Below are 24,897 nucleotides of genomic sequence, written 5' to 3'. Positions count from 1 at the left end.
CTGTTACCTTCAGATGGCGGACGCCCTCCGGCGCCTTCCGTCCCTCAGGCTCAGCCCCAGCACGAGGCGGTGAAAAGGCGCGGCGGTAACCGCGGAGCCTCGTTTCTGCCTTTCCAGTTCCCGGGCTTTCTCTGCCCTTGGTCGGACTCTTGTTAGGCTTCCCTCTCAGATTCGCGGCGCTCCCGGAGTCGAAAGCGACCGGGAGGAAACATTTGCAGCTTCTCCAGCGGCTGGCTGGCTGGCTGCTCGCTCGCCGGCGGCGGCGGCGCCGCCTTTTGCTTCTCTTTTGCCCCTCAGCACCTACCAGCAACTGAGCGGAGGGGCGGCCGGCGCTTCCCGAGCTGAAGCCGAAGCGCCGCCGCGGCATGTCCGGCACGGGCAAAAAAATTAAGGAGCGGGAAAGCGTGACCTTCACCCAGCAGCAGCAGCAGGGCGACGAGGAGGAGGAGGAGGAGGAGGAGGAGGAAGAGGAAGAGGAGGAAGGCGCCTCTGAAGAAGAGTCCCCGTTGCCGCCGCTCTCACAGCAACCCCGAGCACGTCGAGGGTGGAGGGGGGTCAATGGCGGGCTGGAGCCTCCCCAGCACCAGGCAGTGAAAACCCAGCGAGAAACGTCCGGCTCCTACCCGCCCCTGCCGGTGGTGGGCAATGTGTAAGCTTTTAAAGTCTGCCTGGGCTAAGGGGGTGAGAGCGCGCCTCTTCTCGGAGGGAGGGAGATCCCGTAACGGGCTCTGGGCTTCCCTTTGTCGCATCGGACGACGACGGGGCAGAGCGGCCGCCCAAGAACCAGCCGTGGCAGCTCCCAGGAGTTGTGTGGGCAGCTGTCGAACGCCTTTCAAGGGAAGAAGAAATATGAGGGATAAATATTTCAAGGGGACGAAGCTCCTTGTGCGGTTAACGGGAGAGGGAAATGTGGAGGAGTTGTGTTGGAGGAGTGTGGGGTAATTCAAGAATTGGGAACTGATACCACTTTTTATTCTGTGGTCGTCCGTACTTTTTTTTTTGTTGTACTCTCCTAATTTAATTCTGGCATCTCCAAGTTTGACTCTTCTCTTTCCTGCACAGATGGACTGGACTTGCCTATTTTAACAAGTTCTGAGGTTGCCCCGTTAGACCAGGGGTCTTCAAACTTGGCCCTTTTATGACTTGTGGACTTCAACTCCCAGAATTCCTCAGCCAGCAAAGCTGGCTGAGGAATTCTGGGAGCTGAAGTCCACAAGTCATAAAAGGGCCAAGTTTGAACACCCCTGCTTTAGACTAAGGATCCTTGCATGATTTTTTTTTACAGTTGTAGGATTTTTCTCTCTCATGGAATGACTGTTTTTTTTTAAAGAGGCAGTCCTAACAAACAAAGGCTATGCACAATATAATTGATTCCCCCTCCCTCAAATATGTGTGACTGAGAATCTTTGAGAGAACTTTCAAAATTTAGATTCTAACAGAAGTAGTATTCTCAGTGTCTTGATGCAAGGAAGTGGGGGGGGGGGGGGAAATCAGTAACAATGGAAATATCAGATAGGTCTGTCACCAACAAATTTCAATATATCTGATTGCCCCAGTTTCAGTCGTGCAGTGACTTACAAAGTAGCCAACTAGAAATGGTGAAATATTTGTTTTTAAAATATAAACTGTAGGATATAAATATTTGAAATTAAAAGGGGTGGGGACTATTGGTTAAGGAATTATAATTTAGCACACATACTCACACATCCTAGTCCAGAAGTCCCCAGCCTGTTAGGCACCAGGGACTGATTCTGTGGAGAAAGGTTTTCCGCAGACTGGAGAGTGTGTGGTTTTGTGTGCTGCCTGCATCCCAAGGATGGGTTTTTGCTTGTTTGCTGGCATGCCACAGGTTGGGGACTATTGGTTAAGGAATTATAATTTAGCACACATACTCACACATCCTAGTCCAGAAGTCCCCAGCCTGTTGGGCACCAGGGATGGTTCTGTGGAGAAAGGTTTTCCGCAGACTGGAGAGTGTGTGGTTTTGTGTGCTGCCTGCATCCCAAGGATGGGTTTTGCTTGTTTGTGTGGACCGGTTGCTGGCACGCCACGAGCTGGTACTGGTCCATGGACCGTGGCTTGGGGACCCCCATTCTAGTCTACTGATTTGGAATGTCAGGTTGGACTAAGCAGGGCTCTATATACAAAGATCAGTACTGTCCCTTCACAGTTTCTGGGTAAAAAGGTCATATGATTTAAATCACTCAAACACTTCTTTTCACATGTCATACATAGCCATATTTATTTTAATCATGGATCATAATTGGATGGTATCAAACTAAACCATAAAACTACCATAATGCGCTTTTATATAAGCTGCTAATTCTATCATTGTATCAGGATATATCCAAATAAACAGCTGTAGGAAAACAATGGAAAAGGCAGCTGAGAAGTCAAGCATGGAAGGTACAGATCTTAGAATAGAATCATAAAGTTGCAATTTGTTATAAGATACAATGTTGCTGGCTTAGATATACCAGTCAGAGTATTTCCTGGATATGCCAGTCAAATGACATTGTGAAATTTAACTTTTTCTCCTTTGTGGATTTTTCTGGGTTTGTGCAGGGGGGGGAGGGAAGTTGTAAGAGCCACAGGAAACCTAATGGAACAGAGTTTAGGCTTATTGAAGCATGAACAATAATAAAAGAAAGTTCCACAATCGTTGAAAATAGACATTTTTTCTGGGACTGAGTAATCACAGATAGTTCCCAAACATCTCAGAATACATTTGTGTTAGTTACCTTCTCTGTTCAGCCTGACTCTATACTATGAATAGAAGACATAAGAACGTAATTCAAACAATGTTGGGAAGTAGTTTTGCTAGCTTGTTGCAGTGGAATATAGATGATTCTGCAGCATCTTGGTCAGGAGTTTGCAAAACCACTTTTCTCCAGTGTAGGAACTTCCACACTGTAGCTTCCAAATTTTTAGTTCCCCAAATTCCCAGCTACAAATCCTGAGAATTGCAATTAGCACCATCTGAGAGTACAAGGTTGGCAAAGGATGCCCAAAGCAACCCAATGCTCCTTCCAGTCCATTTCCATGTGCTTTTTTTTTATAAAAACAACTCATTCTTGAGAACATTGCAAGCAGTTTCGATAAGATTTATTAGAATTTGGTAGCTGTCCTGTTTACAATTTTTTTTCCAAATCTTCCTTTTATTTGTTAAAAATAAATTATATTAATAACCACTTTAAATTGATTATTTATTTTATTCTACCTTTATTTATAAGCAACTCAAGGTGGCAAACATTCCTCATACTTCTCTCTCCTATTTTCTCCACAATAACAACCCTGTGAGATGAGTAGGGCTGAGAGAGTGTGACTAGCTCAAAGACACCCAGCCAGTTTTTCATGCCTAAGGCAGAACTAGAACCTTTACACCACACTGGTTCTCCACATAATATAATTGTAAATATATATATATATATGAAGTGTCCAAGTGAGAAGGATTTGTAAAACCTTTCTCCAAATTTACTTTAAGGAATTGTGAGACATTAATTCGTTTCTAATATTCTGCTGAATACATTTAATTGACAATGAGAACATTTATTTAATAGGAACAGATGAGTCAGGGGTGTTTTTCTCCAGCCACCAGAATAGCTACCAAGAAAGAAACTCCAGTTACTGTGTCAGTTCAGGCTCTTCAATTGGTGTAATAATCATTTTGCTATGCTTCTGGTTACAAAATTACCTTTCCTTCAGCTTGCCTTGTATGTCTATATGGCAAGAAAAATTAATCAGCAATGATGAAATAAATTACAGTAAGATAATGTACCTATGATTGTAACTTTTAATTAGAAAGATTTTAACTACAGTGTGTGTATGTGTGTGTGTGTGTGTGTGTGTTCCTTGACTTGTAACAGTTCATTTAGTGATTGTTCAGGTTACAATGGCAACTATGACCATTTTTCACACTTGTGACCTTTGCAACATCCCCATGGTCATGTGACCAAAATTCAGATGCTTTGCAACTGGTTCATATTTATGATGGTTGAAGTGTCCTGGGATCATGCAACCACCTTTTTAAGAACCGTGCTACTAACTTAACAACTACAGTGATTCAGTTAACAGCTATGGCAAGAACAGTCATAAAATGGAGCAAAAGACAACTTAACAAAGGTCTCACTTAACAATAGAAATTTTGGGCTCAATTGTGGTCATGTTGAGGATTACATATAATGTATGTATATGAATATGCATGCATATATACAGTATATATATCAATCTATCTATCTAATCTTTGCATTGATATTGTCAAACTCAGGAGTAGTAAAAAACCTTGCCACTACTTCAGTCTTACTGTTGTATATCAAAGACACTGATCTTCCCTTTGGGACATACAATATTTATCCCAGACTTAAGTTCTCATAGTGTAGCATTTTGGAAGTATTACCTTTTCTGCGAAGCTAACACAATCCCACTAACGGTGCAAGGTTTGTAAAATATGTAATACTTTGCATTATGGAGATAAGGTAGCTGCATGTTGAAGGTGAGATTGGAGGCCTATTTTGAGAGTGCTTGGAAGTGAGGGCATTACCCCCCCCCCAATCACAATTATTTCCCTCTCACAGCATTTGTCCTATTTATTAGCACTTCATTTCTTGTCTTCCTTTTATATTCACCTTGCCGCTTTTGACATCAACTCTTGTTCAAGTTCCCCAAAGATTTGCTATTTCTGTTTGAAGTTGTGTGTGTGTGTGTGTGTGTGTGTGTGAGAGAGAGAGAGTTATTCCATTTTACACTGCTCTGAAATGTAAGTTTTAACATCCCCACCTTTCTCAAGTTTTGTACTTATTTGCTTCTTTCCCTGTGTTTGTCAGCTTCAGTTATTTCCTTTCCCTGAAGAAGACGACTGATTGGTCAGGAGTTAGTCATTTTTGGCTAATTCTTCTCACCCCAGCTAATTATCTGAATCCCAGCAGTGTGTGCTTCTGTCCTCTCTGGAGCTACTTCTCTTATATTGCCTTTCTGTATCTTTGCTTCCTTCACATTACCGTATTTTCAGGTGTATAAGATGACTGGGCGTATAAGACGACCCCTGACTTTTGAGAAGATTTTCATGGGTTAAAAAGTAGTCTTATACGCTGGAAACTACAGTATTTTAAACTGGGAGCTGTTCAATTATGGGAGGAGATGCAGATAGAACAGCCTTGAGAATTCCAGTGATGTCCTGAAATCAGATCCATCCCACTACTTCTTCACTGATGTTATTAGTGGGTGCTTTCCTTATTGGCTAAAAGAGAACAATAGCAAAACTACCTGAGAAAAAGCCGTGACTGCCTATAAAGCCTGCCATGCTCACAAATCAGGATGACATCAATGAGCAGGGGCTGAGGACAACTGCAATTGAAGCTGATTTTTTTTAAAACAACAACAACAACCCCTAATGTGTAGAAAGACGGAATAAATGAAATATTGTATGAGATTCTGGCATTTGTACATGAAAACATGTAATATTTAAGGTGATACTAGCATAGGAAGGAAGTAGTTTCTAGATTATTTCACCGTTGTGCCTGAGATTTTTAAAATTGACTTCTGATCTTTTCTATATTGTCATTTTAAAGAGCATTTTAGTAAGGAGTCATTTTTTACAGAACATGATAGCAATTCAAATAAAAATAATGTACCTTTGACAAATGACAAAAGCTACAGTTCCTAACCAGCATATTGAATGATTAGCTGGGATTTCTGAAGCTTTATTCTTATATGAGGAGGTGTTTTATATGTATAGGGTATAGTGTTTTAGTTTAAAAGAGTCTTGTGTAGCAAGACAGTCAGATTTCTATTGCTATTCATGTCTGCAACATTTATCTCTAGAGATAATGGTTTATTTTAGTGTAAAATAGACTATATACAGGGAGTCCTTGACTTACAACCACAATTGAGCCCAAAATTTCTGTTGCTAAGTGAGAAAATTTTTAAGTGACTTTTGCCCCATTTTACAATGTTCCCACAGTTTTAAAGGTATCACTGCAGTTGTTAAGTTAGTAACACGGTTGTTAAGTGAATCTAGTTTCCCCATTGACTTTGCTTGTCAAAAGGTCACAAAGGGATCACATGACCCAGGACACTGCAGCCATGTTAAATATGAACCAGTTTCAAGCATCCAAATTTTGATCATATCACCAGGAGGATGGTGCAATGGTGGTAAATGTGATAAAGAATAATAAGACACTTTTTTCAGTCCAGTCACTAAATGAACTGTTGTAAGTCAAGGTTGTTGTTGTTGTTAGCTGTGAAGTCGTATCCGACCCATCGCGACCCTATGGACAACGTTCCTCCAGGCCTTCCTGTCCTCTACCATCTTCTGGAGTCAATTTAGGCTCACACCTATTGCTTCAGTGACTCCATCCAGCCACCTCATTCTCTGTCGTCCCATTCTTCTCTTGCCCTCAACCTTTCCCAGCATTAGGCTCTTCTCCAGTGAGTCCTTCCTTCTCATTAGGTGGCCAAAGTATTTGAGTTTCAACTTCAGGATCTGGCCTTCTAAAGAGCAGTCAGGGTTGACTCCTCTAGGACTGACCGGTTTGATCGCCTTGCAGTCAAAGGGACTCGCAGGAGTCTTCTCCAGCACCAGAGTTCAAAGGCTTCAATTCTTTGGCGCTCAGCCTTTTTATGGTCCAACTTTCACTGCCATACATTGCAACTGGGAAGACCATAGCCTTGACTATACACACTTTTGTTGACAGGGTGACTAGGGCTACCTGCAATTTGTCTCTGTAGAGAGGTTTCATAATTTATGGGCCACAGTGTGAGCTGACAGACACTCTTTGTAATTTGCCAAAGTGATTGCAGTTATGCATAGCAATTACTTCTAAGAGGCAGTGAAGTTGTGTGCTGGATTCTATCCTATGAAGCACAATTCCCAGCTATAGGAACCAAATAAATCAGATCAACTAGGTCAGTTTCTCTTCTGAGATCTTGCATCCATATACTGATGTTCCGCTTTTCTATAACACTGATTTTTTTATGTTAAGAGGTGCTATGTTATAATCATTTCTTCTATGGCAATATTAGAAAATGAATATGTAACCTAAATAATTAGGTGTTATTGCAATGTAGCACTTCTAAGTACTACCGTCAATTGGAAAGTTTCAGATTAAAATCTTGAACGGCTGTAGGATCATGGACAAGCTATTCTTTTCTAACTCCATATACAGTAGTTATATTCTAAGAGAAAATCAATTGTTTAGTAGTGCAGCTGGCATTTGAATTGCTTTAAATGTTCTGAACCATGATAGGTGTACTATCATCCATTGTTATAGTATTTAAAAGTAATTAGAAAAACTAAATTTTATAGTTTACATTGTGTGTACTGTAATTTCAATAAAATAATGAAATAATGAAATAATTTGATTTTCTAATATGATTTATATGTGAAAGAGGACTAATAGTCAAGTTTGTTTCAAGTACAGTCAAGTCCTAATGACATGTACATATATGGTTTTCTTGGTGACAGTATAAAAGTAATTGTACATTGTCCCCATTTTTTCTTCTCTTCATCCTCCTGTCCCTGTGTTAGAGTCTAGTCTTTAATTCTGAGGAATCCTGGTGAAATCCCATCCAAATACTAATTTCAGGCTTGTATTTTGTATTTCAGTTTCTTGAAGGCTGTTTATTGGAATGTATTTTCTGAAATCTGTCTCATTCTGATAAGTTCTGCTGTACCAACAGATGTGATGCTATCTTTGCTTCTCAATCAGTGTAATAGGATGTGCTGAACTAGTGAGATATCAGAGATATTGGGATTCTGGCTGAATACCAGTTAGAAGTTTGTTTCATAATCTGATGTGTACCATTGTATACTTCAAACCTCAGGAATATTCCTGTATGTCCTCAGGAATAAGTTAGAGTCAAATATTTAGTAGATTTGTATGTTATCTTTACTATTTTACATTATTATATGAATGGTCCCTTAAAGAATCAGCAACTCTGTTTCTTACAAATGTTTTCTTCCAGAACTGCATTTTAGAAGTGTTCTATTAATCTCTTTCCATACAAAGCCACATGCCCCTCCCTACTAACAATTTACACAACTTAAAACCTTTTCACGATCATTGCATTTTTCCTTCTCAGCATATTCCCAAATGATAAAAAGCAGCGTTTTTGTTTGAGATATCATTATTTCTGGAATTATTGCATTGCCATACCTTTGCAGCCCATCGGACAATAGGCTTTTTTTTGAAGGGATTTATTTTTCTTTTATTTATCTATCGTATTTGGATGCCCCCCCCCCAAAAAAAAAGCATGACTCTGGACAGCATTCTCCTGCCTTTCTGTACCTGTACATAGCTTTAAATTTTTATCTTTGAATTAAACAGCATTTACAATAAATTTTCTCTCCCCCTTTTCATAGAAGTTTAGATTTGTTCATGGAAATTCCCCTATCTTGGTATTTGCCATGAGTAGTTTATAACTGCTGTTTTCTTTTCATTCTTCTTTTCTTCTCTTTCCACTTCAGCTATAAAAGGCTTTTGAATGTGTATTTGCTACTACATTATAACGGAGCTATTACATCCAGGGTTTTTCATTTGAATTTTTTACCATTCGCCGTCTCTCAACATCTCCCCATGTTCTTTTAGAAGGATTTTTGTTTAACAGGTTACCAGGCAAATATACAGAAACCGCAATCAAGGGTTGGAGAACACAAGTGACAGTAGCAAATTTCTTTGATTTCTTTTTTCTAATCATTGTTAATTGATAGTGCAGTAGTTCCACAGGTGAGCTCAGCAATTGGAGTCATTGGTAAATCGAGAAGCTTTTTAAATTTTAAATTTTCAAACATATAAAAATGTCCATAATTATGATACTCTGAATTCCACAAACACCTAAGGTAACAAGAACGTGGCACTATTCCAAATTAATTTAGTCTTGCATTCTAAAGGCTTGAGATATTGATGGCTGGAATTTGGAAGCTTCTTAGATTGCAGCTCATGTGCTTAGAAGCATGTACCACATACTAATGAAGCTGGTATGGCAAAGCATAATGCTAAAAGCAGTACCAATTAAATGGTGATTATATTCCTGGTGATTGTGTTTATGGTGATACTCATCCAAATGTAAAAGAGCAATCATAGCGATGTTGGATTCTAATGATTTGGTATTGCATAGAACGTTCCTGGTAAAAAAAAGAATTCTACAATCCATCTTGTATTCTCTCCACTTTAGGAAATCCTAAAACTGGCTCAAATCCCAAAAATATTTATTTCCATTGCTAGCATTAGACTAATATTGCTAATTTATTTAAAAGCTCCAATTTTTTTAGCCAAACTAAGCTCAAAAGTTGAAGGTTTCTTATAAGTGATTAATCATCCTAAAATGATGAGAACTTTAACTTATTTCTAGAATTCCATTTACTATCAAACCATGTATTTAAAGGCTTTGCAGGATCTGCCACACTTTTTTATCATTTGCTCTTATAGAAAATTACCAGGTTTTCTTTGAGAAGTAACCAGATGGAGAACTGATACACCTTTATTGGATCTGATAGTTGGTATAATGATAAAAAAGGAATAAATCTGAGTCATATCAAAAGCAGTTTCATCCAACATCATGCCCCATAGTGAACAACAAGAAGACTTTGAGGGCAATAGTTTTCACAAGCCTTTCTTTATCAGTGATGGGTAGTCAGAGGCAAATTATATATAATGACTTAATTTTTACTATCAATTTAAGGGTTATTTAATTTAATTTAAAAGTAATATCTCACAGTTATATTCAATAAGATAAGAGTATTATGTCAAAGTAGATTTTTAAAAGGGTGGTTGAAGGCATTTCCTAGTCCAGTACCCACAGGAAATATGGGATTTCAATATCCAGTCAGTAGAATCAATCATTCCTCATGGTAGAGATTATAATCCAACATATCTGGAAGACACCAAGTTGCATAAACCTGCTTTAATGTTTTAGCTGCAACAATTGAGAGCAATTTAATTAATGTAGCATTAATGTGCTTTTAAATATGTTTGGCAGTTATTTAACAGTAATAACTGGTTTCAGGATTGCAGTTATATGGTTAAATGATAAAATTGTATTAGTTAGCCTTTAAAACAGAGCAGAAATATATATTTATCATTTTAAATAATAATGTACTTTTATAAAAAGTCCATATATGTAAACATTTACACATTTAGTACTGTATAATATTTCTTTTATGCTGTGTAATTTTGCACCTTAAGTTAGATTGATGTGTGGATGGTTCTTTTATAAAAAGTAAAATATTATGATCATATTATTTAATTTTAAAATTTACATTCCTTTAGCCAGTCAACATTTGTTAGAATGAAGGAAGCAGTGAAATAAACTTGAGGGTATATAAAAAAGTACATCTGGAATAAGCAGCCCATAGTACATCTGGAATAAGCAGTACATAGTTGCTGTAGTTCTTCTCTAATTTTTTTGGCCTCAATTCCCCTGGATATTGTGCTGCCAAAAATCTAGTGGCAAATTTCCAAATTACAAAGTTTTCAAGAAAGCCAATGTGGGTGAACACACCACAATGTGTCAGAATGGATGAAAACTCAAGCAGAAATATTAGCTCAGAGGGGACTAAAATTCCGGCCCTTTCTAGTCTTCGTATTTTTCAGCGCTTCCCAAGGTGGAAGATGTTTTCCACCTTTGATGTGCAGTAATGCTTGTTTAAGGAACCATGCAGAAAGATACATGACTACAAAGTAGAAGTGCTCCTGGCTTGATACATAAAATTTCACACCATCATAAAAAAGTAATGATACTGGATAATTGCCATTTACTTCCAACAGAGTTACACTTCCTGTTTCCATAAGTTAATTTTATTAAACTTTCAGTAAGGATATACATGTGCGATTTAAATGTAAGTCTCTTTCTACTGGAAGTCATTAAAAAGAAGAGTTTACTCCAGTCAGTTTAAAACTGAGTCTGAATAATAGCAATGACAAAAACAATCCATAAGAACAGAAGGAATACCCAACAGATTTACTACTCAGGAAGCAAGCATCCTGCAGTATTATCTGTCAGAGAGTAAATTAAATATATTTTTTTCTGATAAACAGCTTTTCCACACTTGAAACAGCCTGATTGCTATCACATCTTTTTGTGCCTTTTGTGATGATTTCTACTACATTTTAAATTGGGGTAAATAGAAATACTTTTACTGTAAATCATTCTGTCCATGGCAAAATATGATAAGAGAAATTGCTGGTGGGCCATCACTTCTGTGATTTGATGAGGACTAAGGCTAAGCGGTCATCCTCTGCTAAGGTATCATTTCACCCCATGAGGTGGAACTTTCCTGACCTTCTGGAAGATAGTGAAGCTAGATTTGTTCCAGAGGTTCTGAAGTTAATTGACTAAAGAGAAAGCCCTTTCATGATTGATTGGAATTTAATGTGTAAAGATGTTTTTTGTTCTTATTATTTGCTTTTAACCTAGACATTTTAAATGTTATTTGCCACGGGTTCTTTAAACTGAAGTATCTTATATACTGCAAGATCCAATCTGAGCTGGTCACCAGGATAAGAAGTTTGTTCATCCAAGCTTTTGGACTCGTGCTGGAGTCCATCCTCAGGGAACTTCTCAATATCCAGGATGCCTTTCTTATCTTATATACTTTGAGAATCTTTTGATTATAGCAGTATGAAAACTGAATGTCCTGCTTTGTAATCTGTTATTTTTGTTTGATGATGCATGACCGTTTGAGAATTGTACTTTCATGTTTTCACTTCAAAAGGAGAGAAATGCCTTAGAAAGATGCAATTTGTTACTTTCTTTAAAAAATTCAGTTGGAAAGTTAAATGAAATTTCAGATGACTTGGCAAGCTTTGCTCACTCAACAAGGTTTTGGGACTGCAGCGTGGTACAATTATCATTGCAGCATAATAAAATAAATAAAATGTATTTATTTATATAAAATGTAAATATATAAAATAAAAAATAAATAAAAAGAAATATATCAAATTAATTTGGCTTGGAATTATGGTGCAAACCATTGTAATACCTTTTCTCTATAAATTTTATTTCTTAAATTTATATGCTGCTCATCTCATCGATAAAGCAACTCTGATACAGGAAATAGTATCTTGAATTTGAATTTATTTCCTAGTTGGTGTGATTTGGACTAAAATAGGTTGGCTTTCAAGGGAAAATATAGAGTGGTAGGATGGATCTGATCAATCTTTTTTTTAAAATGCCAATTATTATTAAGTATTATGTGGACACGGTAGAAGTAAGGAGTAAGAAGATAAAAAGATATGGAAAGGTATAGTGAATGCTATTACTGTAAATTAGGTTTATCTTTTTCCTTTTTAAAAATCTTTAACTTTATTATGGTCACTAACCAACATTTTAAAAACATATTTATTGTCTTTTATCAACAAAAATAACATACAAAACAGAAAAACAGAAAAATGAACATCTAACATGAACAAAAAGGAAAAAAATCTTGTGTACAAAAAAAGAAAAGAAAAAAATGTCAAATGTCAAATAATATTAAACTTAAGAAATCTACCATTTCTGGATGCTAAAAAATAAATAAAAAACCTAATATGTTCTTCTCCCCTTATGTAACAGGCCTACAAATAGTTATAAACTTTCCCATCTATATTTAGCAAAATTCTATATTAAATAAACAAATATCACAGATGTGGAAATCTGTCTAATAATCAAATTGACCCAATATCTAATCACAATATATATGTAAAAGAAAAAAACCTCAGTGAACAGGTTACACTACACTAAACAGGTTACATTACACTAATCTTCAGATGGCTTCCAGTCTCTTAAAAGTTGCCTAATCTGTTGTCTCTAATCAAGGCAGTTAGTTTTGCCTTCTCTGCTAAATCAGTCAGTTTTAAAATCCATTATTCAATAGTCAACTTCCCTTTCTTTCCAATGTTTAGCATATACGTTCCTTGCAGTAGTCACCATGCAAAGAAATAGCGTCCCAAACTGTTTTTCAATTGGTTTGTCCATAATACCTAAAAGAAAAGCTTCAGGTTTCATTAATATTTGTGTCTTAAATATTTTCTATCTGTGGTCAAATGCCAATGATACATCATTTTGTAAAATTTTTCTTTCAAACTGTAATTCAGTCACTAACCAGTATTTTATGCAACTAATATATATTACAAAGTACAAATTCAAAAAGCCTAGATATTTTCTAAAATCAATAGAAGCACATGAAATAATTCACTATTAACTATAAACACAGATAATAAAATACTATGGAATCTAAATGTTAAAACTAATTGACAGGATTATACAACTATGTTGTCTTTGATAGACAAACTAATTATGACCACCATAGTGGATATAATACCACTGATTTCCAGAAATATCTAGTTTAATCTTTTTTTTAATTGAAAAGTTTTACAGTACATTTTTTATAACAAAACAAAACCCCTCCCAACCCCCCAACCCCCTCCCCAACCCTCCCCAACACCTCCCTCCCTTCCCCCTCCCCTCTCCCTGACTTCCCAGAGCTGAATACAAGGTATAAAAATACAAACAATCATAATCTACCTTATGCAAACAACAATAAACTATTAAATCTATCGCACTTTAACTCTTATAAAATAACTACAAGCAATATAAATATCACATCAATACTTATTCAAATGCTAGATGAAACTTTTTAGTCCCATATTTATTCTGGATATAATCAATCCATTTTTTCCACTCCACAATATATCTCTGTTGCGAATGGTCTTTCAAGTACGCTGAAATCTTTGCCATTTCCGCCAGGTTGGAAACTTTTAAAGTCCATTCTTCTATAGTCGGCAGTTCTTCCTTCTTCCAATATTGCCCTACTAAAAGTCTTGCTGCCGTAATTAAATTCAACATCAACTTAGTGTCCACAACAGTAGTATCAATAATAATGCCCAGTAAAAACAATTGCGGACAAAACTTTATCCTTTTCTTAAATATCATATCTAGTTTAATCTTGTTTGAGAAAATACAATACGCTAATGGGAGAGAGTGATATCTATAATTACACTTACAAATATCCTACATGTGAATATTCTTGTCTTTCTAAATAGATCTTTTGGACAATTATTCCTGGTGGATTTTTTATTTACACAGGGTCTTAAAGTAATTAGACTACTTTACCATTACAATGCAATATTATTTAGAGGGGACCAACTGTTAAAATAAAGCGTGAACAGTAGATTATTGGGTAAAGGAGCTCGTTTGGGGGGAAAGCTGGTTTAGATTCTGTAGAGAAACTGCAATGAAAAATTCCCATAATGACTGTTTTTGCTCAGTAGGTTCATTGATGAAAGTCCTTCTTTGAGACGAGTGACTATGATGAGAGAAAAAGGAAGACGACAGGCCATCAGAGGTCCAGCTTTTATGTTTAATGACAAGGGCACAAGCCTCACAGCTGAGGAAGAGCGTTTTCTGGATGCTGCAGAATATGGGAACATTCCTGTGGTGCGCAAAATGTTGGAAGAGTCAAAAACATTAAATGTGAACTGTGTTGACTATATGGGCCAAAATGCCTTGCAGCTTGCTGTAGGCAATGAACATCTTGAAGTGACAGAACTTTTGTTAAAGAAGGAGAATCTGGCACGGATTGGAGATGCACTGTTGCTTGCAATCAGCAAAGGATATATCCGGATTGTGGAAGCAATCTTGAATCATCCTGGATTTGCAGCTAGCAAGCGGCTAACTCTGAGCCCCTGTGAGCAGGAGCTCCAAGATGATGACTTTTATTCTTATGATGAAGATGGCACCCGCTTCTCCCCAGACATCACACCCATCATTTTAGCTGCTCATTGTCAGAAGTATGAGGTGGTACACATGCTGCTAATAAAAGGGGCAAGAATAGAGAGGCCCCATGATTATTTCTGTAAGTGCAATGATTGCACTGAGAAACAGAAGATTGATTCCTTTAGTCATTCTAGATCAAGAATAAATGCATACAAAGGGTTGGCCAGTCCAGCCTATCTATCCTTGTCTAGTGAAGATCCAGTCCTCACTGCTCTAGAACTTAGCAATGAGCTTGCCAAACTGGCTAATATTGAAAAAGAATTCAAGGTAAGTCTCTTATTTCATACTTTCTCTTTTCTTACTTTACACTATTCTGACTTTACATTATTTTTCTGCATTTTATCTGAAGGCCCTTACTCTTTTTTGGGTCAATGGGCACATCTGGAATTTTGAGAACCTCGTATAAAATGAAGGCTATGCTGGGCTTATTGAATTAAACAGCTCTCCATTTGCCAAACTTTAAGCTGGGATGATTGCTTCTTACTGATTCCTAAATTCTATTCTAGGGTGCTTGCACAAGACTTTTTGTTGTCCTGGTAAATGGCCAGGTTTCTAAATCAAACAATGGACTGAAGCCCCCGATCATTTTAATTTTCTATGAATACACTTAGAGGTACATGCAAGGGAAAAACCAGGGCTTTTTTTCTCATAGAACGCTCAGAACGGAGTTCCGGCACCTTTTTTGGATGGAACCTTGTAGGGTAGGCAAGGCAGGTTGTATGACATATGTGAGTTCCGGCACCTTTTTCTTTTACAAAAAAAGCACTGGGAAAAACCATTATTTTTTAATCTGGAAAGGTGGATTTGGTATTTGCTTTTTAGCATGCTAGTTGCAGTCATTTTTTGAAAAACTAAAATGAGGAAGAGTACAGACCCTGGCAGTTGCCATACATCCAAGACTCAAGCCTTATCTAATCCTGCTTGTGTTGCTGTTATGTTACCTTCCTTTGAAAAATAGCTTTGCTTCAAATGAAAATAATGTGGTACTTGGCTTGGTAGGTACCAAATAAAATAATGAAAAATGAGCTCTATGAAAACCAAACGAGTATCCAAATTTTAGGTCCTAAATGACTAAAGATTAAAGTATGGACTTGGGTACAAAAGAGTCCCAGATTCAGATAGACGTAGACGTTAAAGTCCCTGGGTGACTTTAGGCCATCCCAATCTACATTGCAATGTGGTTATTGTAAGGAAAATAAGAGGAAATTTATTTATTTATTTATTTTATTTATTTAGTTATATTTATATACCGCCCTATTCCCTGAGGACTCAGGGCGGTTTACAGGAAATTAAAAAATCCAAAATACAAAAATTAAGAACCAAATTAAAAAATATTAAATTAACCCTGTAGTCAATTAAAAAGAACCCCAAATTAAAAATTCCTCCTCAGTCTGCTTTGTTACTTGTGTTGAGCTCTATTATACAAATCTAACAAAAATAAATGATTTTTCTTATGTCCATTCACAAATTTTGAACATTATGGTTTGTATCATGTGAATTTTCAATGCCTTTATCATTTCCCCATCTAAATAATATTACGGTCACTGTATGATAGAAATGTGTTAAAATTCCATGATTCTATTAAAATGTGTATAATTGTTCTGTTCACTTCCTCCCCGTGTTTACATATTTTAACATCACAATTATAATGATTATACTATTTTTTCTGGATTTCTTTCTTTGTTTATTTGGCTCCTTTTTTGTGAGTGTTTGTTCAGATTCCATATCAACTAATATATAAAATTAGAATTCTGAAAAAAAAACCTGAAAAATCTTCATTTACTGAAAAAAAAGAAATGGGTCAGAAGAGACAGATTGTAAACAAAATTAGTTATACAAATGACACATCTTTCCAACTGTAACAAACATTTCAGTAGGGTCCTTCAGGGTCACTGTTAGATTACACTTTTTAAATTAACTTTCCCTTAAATTATTATGAGGAGGCAGAAAACACATTAATGTGTGAAACTGTTCCAAGTCTAGAGAACTGTGAAGAAAATACATGTTGATTTGTGTTTGAGTATGTATTTGTGGGACAATGCAGGAGCAAAAGTTGGTGGTCACTGTATGTTTATCAGCCTGCCTTAAAACATAGAAATGAATAAATCAGACTCCAGTCATATTATGCAATTCAGTTCAGCTTCAATGATATTTATTATGTAGAGCAACTGCTGTGAAATTAAAATCTGACCTATTTGCAAATCTGATGTTTTGTATGACTGCCATTATATTCAGATTAAATAGTTTGATGTTTAATCATTTCATTTTAAAAGTTTGTGTTTGATTTACATTATAATCTCATAGAGCAATAGGCATATAACAATGACCTTTCTGCAATATGGCGAGTGAAGTGTTCTCAGTTTATAGCTGCTTTGCAGATTTTCTTACATATATTGTGCTAAGGTGATCCATTATTGTATGTATGTAATTTGGAACTCCCTTTCCTGTAAGATAATTTATCTGTCTAGAATACTGTAAAAATCTGACAATAGTTAGAATTTACAAAAATAGTTTTGTAATGAAGTGATAAAAAACTGAAACCTAAAGACCTCAACCCTAGTTGAGAAAGCGGGTCAAAAACTCGAAAACTGAAGCTTTGCCCTTCTGTATGTTCATTGTGCTGCATGTGAAAAAGAGACATAGCTATGATTGAATGGTTGTTGCCACCATGTTAAATTTTGATACTCCTCCTGACAGTGATTGTATCAGTGACAGTAACACCTAGAACAAAGTTTTCTGACATTAAGTTCTTAACAGAGTTGAAAGGGATGCTGGAGGTCTTCTTGCCCAACCCCCTGTTCAAGCAGGAGACCCTATATCATTTCAGACAAATGGTTGTCCAGCACTCACAACTTCTGGAGGCAAGCCATTCCACTGATTAATTGTTCTAACTGTCAGGAAATTTCTCCTTAGTTCTAGGTTGCTTCTCTCCTTGATTAGTTTCCATCTATTGCTTCTTGCCCTGCCTTCAGGGGCTTTGGAAAATAGGTTGATCTCCTCTTCTTTGTGGCAGCCCCTCAAATATTGGAACACTGCTATCATGTCACCTCTTTCTTTTTATTAGACTAGACTAGACATACCCAATTCCTGTAACCATTCTTTATGTTTTAACCTCCAGGCCCCTAATCATCTTTGTTGCTCTTCTCTGCACTCTTTCTAGAGCATCAACATCTTTTTTATATCGTGGCGACCAAAACTGGATGCAGTATTCCAAGAATGGTCCTCCCAAGGCGTTATGAAGTGGTACTAACACTTTATGTAATCTTGATTCTATCCATTATTAATTAATTGGCTTTTTTGCAGCTGCAGCACACCTCATATTGTAAGTGGTTGTCCATTAGCAGTCCTAGATCCCTCTTGCAGTTGCTGCTATTGAGCCAACAGTATGCTGCAGCCACACAAAAAAGCATCACCTATTCTATACCTATGCATTTGGTTTTTCTTGCCTCAGTGTAAAACCTTATTTTTCTCCCCATTGCATTTCATTTTGTTGGGCCCAATGTCCAACTTTGTTGAGATCCTTCCAGATCTTGAGTCTATCTTCTGGGATGTTGGCTATTCCTGCCAGCTTGGTATTGTCTGCAAATTTGATGAGTTCCCCTTTATTCCATCATTTAATTCATTTATGAACATGTTGAAGGGTACTTGGCCTAAGACAGAATCTTGGTGTACCCCACTGCACACTTCTCTCCATGTGGATGTAGCTCCATTAAGGGCTACATGTTGAGTGTGGTTTGTCAGCCAGTTACAAATCCAACTGGTCGTGATGTTGTCTATCCCACATTTTTATAGCTTACCAAGAAATGGGTTGTGGTCTTCTTTGTCAAATGGCTTATTGAAATCCAAGTGTACTAGGTCCACAGCATTTCACTTGTCTATTAATTTAGTCACTTTGTCAAAAAATGAGATAAGATTTGTTTGGCATGATTTGCCAAACCCATGTTACAAACCCATGTTCTTGTATTGCAATTCAAATAAAGCAGGTTTTCTTTACCTGAAGAAACAAAAATGGATAATATTTGAAATGAAACTCAACAAAATATTTTTAGAAGAAGTATTTCTCATTTCATATTGGGAAGAAAGTTTAAAAAATAGGTTCAAACAAGGCATAATATGGCTTGACATAAATGGATAATATATCCAACTATTTTAGCTGAATGAACAATCCATAGTTTAAAAATAATGCTTAGATTGATATATGAATGCAGTAATCGTTTGTCCACAGAGTGTGATATAGAAATGTCATAATTTGAATCCAGGAAATTTTCAACTGAGTGCAGCTAATTATATTTACAAAACCATAGTAAGTTTTGATCTTTTGTTGATATACTGTAGTAACTTGCAAGTTGTTCTTACTCCACAAAAATCAAGCATGGCAGTAGCTGTCCATTAGGGTATTTCTTGTGATTATTAGATCTTAAATTTATGAGAGCTACAGAAAAGAGCAATTGCTGAGAGAACGCTGATTAAGAAGCAGAATCAATTAGGGATGGGGAGAATTTAATTTGCTTCATACTCTTATACTAATTAACTGTACATTTTAATTGGCTTTTATCATTCCTTTCTCACCCTATATTGTGCTTAGCCAGGCTTTTAAAAAAAAACAACTACAATGACTTTAAAGCAATAGCAATTTCATATACCTCAGATGCTAACCAACATAGAAGATTTGTTTTCAATCTTGTAAGTGGCCCCGATCCCCTTGTGTGAGATAGCTATACAAATGATACAAATTAAATAAATAAAATAAGGCTTTGGCTGAGTTGAAGCCTTTTGCTGGAAAAAACAAAAAACAGACATGTAGAGCATTAACATTTTCTTCCTGTGTTCTCTTTCTCTTGCTAGCATGAATATAGCTTTCCTGTGTGCCATAAAATGCCTAAGTCTGATGCAATGGCTTTTTGTTGACCTGTTATACATTTTAGTTAGAGCAGATCCAACTCAGTGGCAGGCCCTTTGAAGCTGCTTCCAAACCGTTTTCCAAGTGAAGCAGAAGTGGTTGGTCTCAGTTTCTAGATCCATTGCTATAGGAACATGATAACAACGAAACAGTTAGAAATAAATTGTCACCGCTGATAGCAATTTAACCAATCAACTCTAAATTTCTATAGGCCTCGTAGGTGAGCCCTCTTAGTATATTATTTCCAAAGTAATTTTAAAATGCATTAGCCATTTTACAAAGATCCTTGCTTTATGTAATTGCTTGATTGAGAGTTGATACTAGGCTCCTATTGTGCAACATTGCAAGGTATGTATAGAATCTATGGTAATATATGTTGTACATTCTGGCATCTTTATTGTGGCGTAGTAATTTCTGAGCAGTTTAAATCATGTGGCTTTGATTTAGCAGCTATGGTGTAAAGAAACTGTTGTACTACTTTAGATGTAATTACATGTATGTAAGTAGGCAGAACTGTCAGATCATACTTAATTGTCATTTCAACTGTGTCAGATTCCTATGTTCTTGTTTACTGCTGTGGCTATTATTAGAAATTTCCCATATGTACAGGAGAGTCAGGCTCAGCTCATCTTTTCAGTATGTGCAAGAACACCATTCCTTTCCCCTGTTTTTTTAATCATCTCAATAAGTTTGGCACTCATTTGTGGGCTGGACTGAGGAATACATCGTCATAGTTTCAGCGCTAGGGGTAGAAATTTCTTTTTGTTTCAACACTGTGAAAATGTTTCCCTCATTCAGTGGGTTGGCTTACACAGCTTACTAAATCAAAATAAAGCAATTACATTATTCTATGTCTTAATGCAAAATGTAAACCCAACTATAGTGGCTTATATACCTCAAATTAGGTTATAGCTTAAGTACAAAGGTGACTGCTGTGTTCTGTTTCTCTCCCCCCCCCTTTTTAAAAAAATATATTTTGCAGATATATTTTAAACATAATTTAAGCAGTATTTAGGGCATGTTCAGAATGAAATGCTGCAGGATTCAAGATGTCCAACAGATTCTGGATGTGATTGAAATAAAATGAAGGAGCTAATATTTGTGGCTTCATTTTATTTTATTTTTTTCAAATTCCACTTTCTTGGAAATAAATCCAAATTATTTTGGTGATGTTAACTCTTTAGAAACAATGCATGGAATTGCAGTTCTGTATTTTTCTGCCTTGGATTCAAGATTTAATACAGCACCTTAAATTAAGACACTAAGATTGAAATATTTTTAAAATATTAAAACTCATTTGAAGGCAACTCTAAAATGAAATTCTTTAATCAAGAAAGCCTACAGGTAACTTCATGACTGCACATTAAAGAAAAAGCTGCAGGCTATATTAAGTTAAATAAAGTAAGCTTCATTGAGAACAGGCCTATAAGGAATATACAGAGAAATGTTAAAGATGAATCATTTGTTTTGTTGGAAATAAAATATGCTGCTGTTGCTAAGTCTACCATTTTATAAGGCTGCCTGAAAGTGAGTAATTCAAGGAGACCCTGAGCCTAAAATCATCATTTCAGACATATTTTAAAAACATTAACGTTCATAATTGACCTGGCCTAGACCTGCTAGAAAAACTAGATTTTTAAAGCTATCATAAAGAATGTGGCTGGAATTATAGGGATCTCCAGGAATGCTATCCAGAGTGTAAGAGTGACAACGGAAAAGACGTGCCTTTGGGGTCCCATAAGATTTTTATTGATAGGACTGACAACCTATCTTACAGGATGGGAAGAAATGATTGGAGAAAAATGGACCTATGAATATCCATTGTTGTAATCAGTGAAAAGCTTTATAACTGAGAATCAGCACCTTAAATCACACTTGGAAGACAATTCAAAAACTGCTTTGGGAGCTTTCATTTACTTCATTTATAGAATGAAGAGCCGCGGTGGTTCAGTGGTTAGAATGTAGTATTGCAGGCTAACTCTGCTTACATTGCCAGGAATTCAGTTCCTTTGATCCTGACTGGCTCAAGGTTGACTTGGCCTTCCATCCTTTTGAGGTCGGTAAAATGAGGACCCAGATTGTTGGGGCCAATATGCTGACTCTCTAAACTGCTGCAGAGGGCTGTAAATGTTCTGTACCAGCCTGCTACCGGCCCTGCAGAAAAGGCAGGGACAACCCCTTTTACAAGAAGGCAAGAGGCTGGAATTACGCCTGCCAAATTTATTGCTACAAAAACAAATAGAACAAGACACAAACCAAGAAACAGAAGCTTTACAAGCGGTTGCCTTCAGCAAACCAGCCCTCCCACGCATTCCCCCTTAAATACAGTTCAGGGCGTGGCTTCTCTCTGCCTCCTTCCGAGGAGCCCCATTGCCTTCCTCTGTTTACTCCTGATTGACTGCCTCCTGCGTCGGGCGTCCTTGAACAGGGCCAGCTGTGGGTCATCTTCATCCACGCTGTCAAGCTCACACAGCTGGGTCTGCGTCGTGACAAAATGAGAGGGGCCTGGCTGAGGACTCTCATCAAGCTCTTCAACACCCCCCTCCTCCTCCTCCTCTGAGTCATCCGACCCAACTGCCGAACCCACAGGCTGACCCTGAATCACAACAGTAAAGTCTTATGAAGTAATATATAATTCTTAGTGCTATTGCTATTTATCTATTTTATTTCTGTAACTTCATGCAACATTTCTGAAAATAATTTCTCCTCTAGCCTTAACTTTTCATAATAAGCCAGAGTGACTGTAAATTATAAAAAGATCTGAAATTTACATTTGGACAATATCTTTAACATCACCCAAAATGAGACAAAAGTGTAAGCTGTTGAGTTTTATCAAACCCTTCATTGGGTAAGATATTATAGAATGCTGGAGATAGGGAACAAATGGGGGGGGGAATCCAAAAATTAGACCAGACCTGACAGCTGTGAGTTTTCCTTAAAGATTCACTTACTACAATCAATCACTTAGAGCTTTATAACTTATGACAAATAAGGCTGTGTGGAGCTGACCTCAGCACTTTAGTCTGAGATGTGTTTTCAAACTGATTCATTGCCAGGTTTCTCCTCTTGCCAAATGTATGAGCTAATATTGGGAAACATAACTAAAGCACCTAAGAGTGCATAAAGTGAAACAATTGTTGAACACAAAATTGTACTGGATGCTTTGAACTGATCTGAATATAGTCTGCACACATTTTAACATTTTTATCTTTTTGGAGGAGGGGCGGTATTGATTTCTTAATTTAATCTTCAAGCTTCTGTAGATAGCACCCCTTGCTCTTCTATAACCAGGCTTGGAGTGGTGTGATGGCTCAGCAGTTAAAACATGCTGAGCTTGTCAGCTAGAAAGCTGACAGCTTGGGTTTGAGATCCAAGCGCTGCACAATGGGGTGAGCTCCTGTTACTTGCTCCAGCTTCTGCCCACCCAGCAGTTTGAAAGCATGCAAATGTAAGTAGATAAATAGATACCACTTTGGTGGGATGTAACAGCATTCCATGTGCCTCAGTTTATAGTCATGCTGGCCACATGACCATGGAAATGTTTTTGGATAATTCTGTCTGTCTCTCTCTCTCTCTCTCATAAGAAATGGAGATGAGCACTGCCCCCTAGAGTTGGACACAATTGGAAAGGGAAACCTTTGCCTTTACCTTTAACCAGGCTTAAAGTTTCTAAGTGCAGAAACACCACACAAAGACACACATTGTCAAAGTCATGGTTTTCCCACTTAACAGAATAACAGATTTGGAAGGTACCTTGGAGGTCTTATAGTCCAACCCTCTGCTCAAGCAGGAAGCCCTATACCATTTCAGATAGGTGGTTGTCCAATCTTTTCTTAAAAATCTCTAATGTTGGAAGACCCAAAACTTCTGGAGGCAAACTGTTCCATGGATTAATTGTTTTAACTGTTAGGAAATTTTTCCTTAGTTCTCGGTTGATTTTCTCCTTCTATCCATTGCTTCTTGTCCTGCTATCAGGTGCTTTGAAGAATAGGTTGTTCCCCTCTTCTTTGTGACAGCCTCTTAGATATTGGACCACTGCTATTGTTGCATATTCGGTTCAGTAGCAGTGAACAAGATGCAGGCATTCAAACAGGAACAAGGTTTATTGAAGTGGAACAGGAACAGAAGCAAAACAATAGCTGCTGTGCAGCTATTTATACGGTTGGCCTCTAGGCGGCAACCAATAGATTTGAAGGAGCCCATTCCCACCCCAAATCTACAAATGACAGCCCTAGAGACAACAAGTATGGCCTAGTCAGCAACCGTTACACATACACACCACTGAGCAACTGTTAATACAGCATTTACACAAACACGTGAATCTGTACAAGCAAAACCCCCCAATACATTGCAGCTATCATATCTCCCCTAGTTCTTCTTTTCATTAAACTAGACATATCGAATTCCTGCAACCCTTTTTCACATGTTTTATCCTCCAGTCCCCTAATCATTTTAAACACATCTTTTAACACATGACTGTGATATAGTTGAATTTATTAAAGTGTATTTCTGCAATGTGCAGTATGCTGTAAGCTGCTATTAAGAATCTTCACCTGGTGAAGAAAATGATGACAAAGAATGAACAAATAAGTCAGACAACAGAACAAAAACCAGAGGACAGTGACCCAAAGATGGAGGCTACAAACGACGAAAATCATAATTTAACACAGACAAAGAAAAATCTGCAAGATTTTGCTATAATATTAGAAATGGAAAAGACATTCTATTTTTCAGGACTTCAAAACAAAACTGAGGATAAGAAAGAAGATTTGATAAAATGGACTATAGAGCTGTCAGGAGAACCACTAGAGTTCGGGAGACAAAAGATGAAAAGAGAAATTGAGGGAGAAGGAAAGTGGAAGCTTCTTAACAAATATAAATGGGCAAAACTCCTTACTCAATTTGTCTTTCCCATTTTTAACAACACTTATAAAAATACAGGAAGAATCCCCTGGCAAGCTGAACACACTGATTTGGAAAGCTGCCTGGCAAAAGAAAAAGGCAAGAGCAAGACTCAAGAGAGATGATTTGACCTACCATATGAAGTACTACATAACTAAACACTTGTTTGAATATGGTTAAAAGAATATTTAAATTTTGGATATGAATGGGTTTTATAGTAAGAGAGATATGATTTATAAATAGTATAGTATTTCTGTATGATATGGGAAATGTAAAAATAATGGGATGAATTAAATGAACAAAATGTTTTGGATATTTAAATGTCTTGGAGAAAATTATAATTG

The 24,897-nt window shown here is 37.0% G+C and overlaps 1 protein-coding gene across 1 annotated transcript in view; it reads left to right on the top strand.

Annotated features, from left to right (window-relative positions):
- Positions 1–365: 365 nt before the first annotated feature.
- Positions 366–24,897, top strand: part of TRPC3 (transient receptor potential cation channel subfamily C member 3) — a gene marked incomplete at its 5' end in the record, with an annotated part of 50,067 nt that continues 25,535 nt past the window's right edge. The window contains 2 exons of the mRNA XM_083366986.1: positions 366–649; positions 14,244–15,018. Of these exons, the coding sequence (XP_083223112.1) occupies positions 366–649; positions 14,244–15,018 (1,059 nt within the window). The remainder of the gene's footprint in view (positions 650–14,243; positions 15,019–24,897) is intronic.

This window comes from Vipera ursinii, assembly GCF_947247035.1.
Source record: "Vipera ursinii genome assembly, chromosome: 7".
Taxonomy (NCBI): Eukaryota; Metazoa; Chordata; class Lepidosauria; order Squamata; family Viperidae; genus Vipera; species Vipera ursinii.
This window is presented reverse-complemented; position numbering and strand designations above follow the sequence as displayed.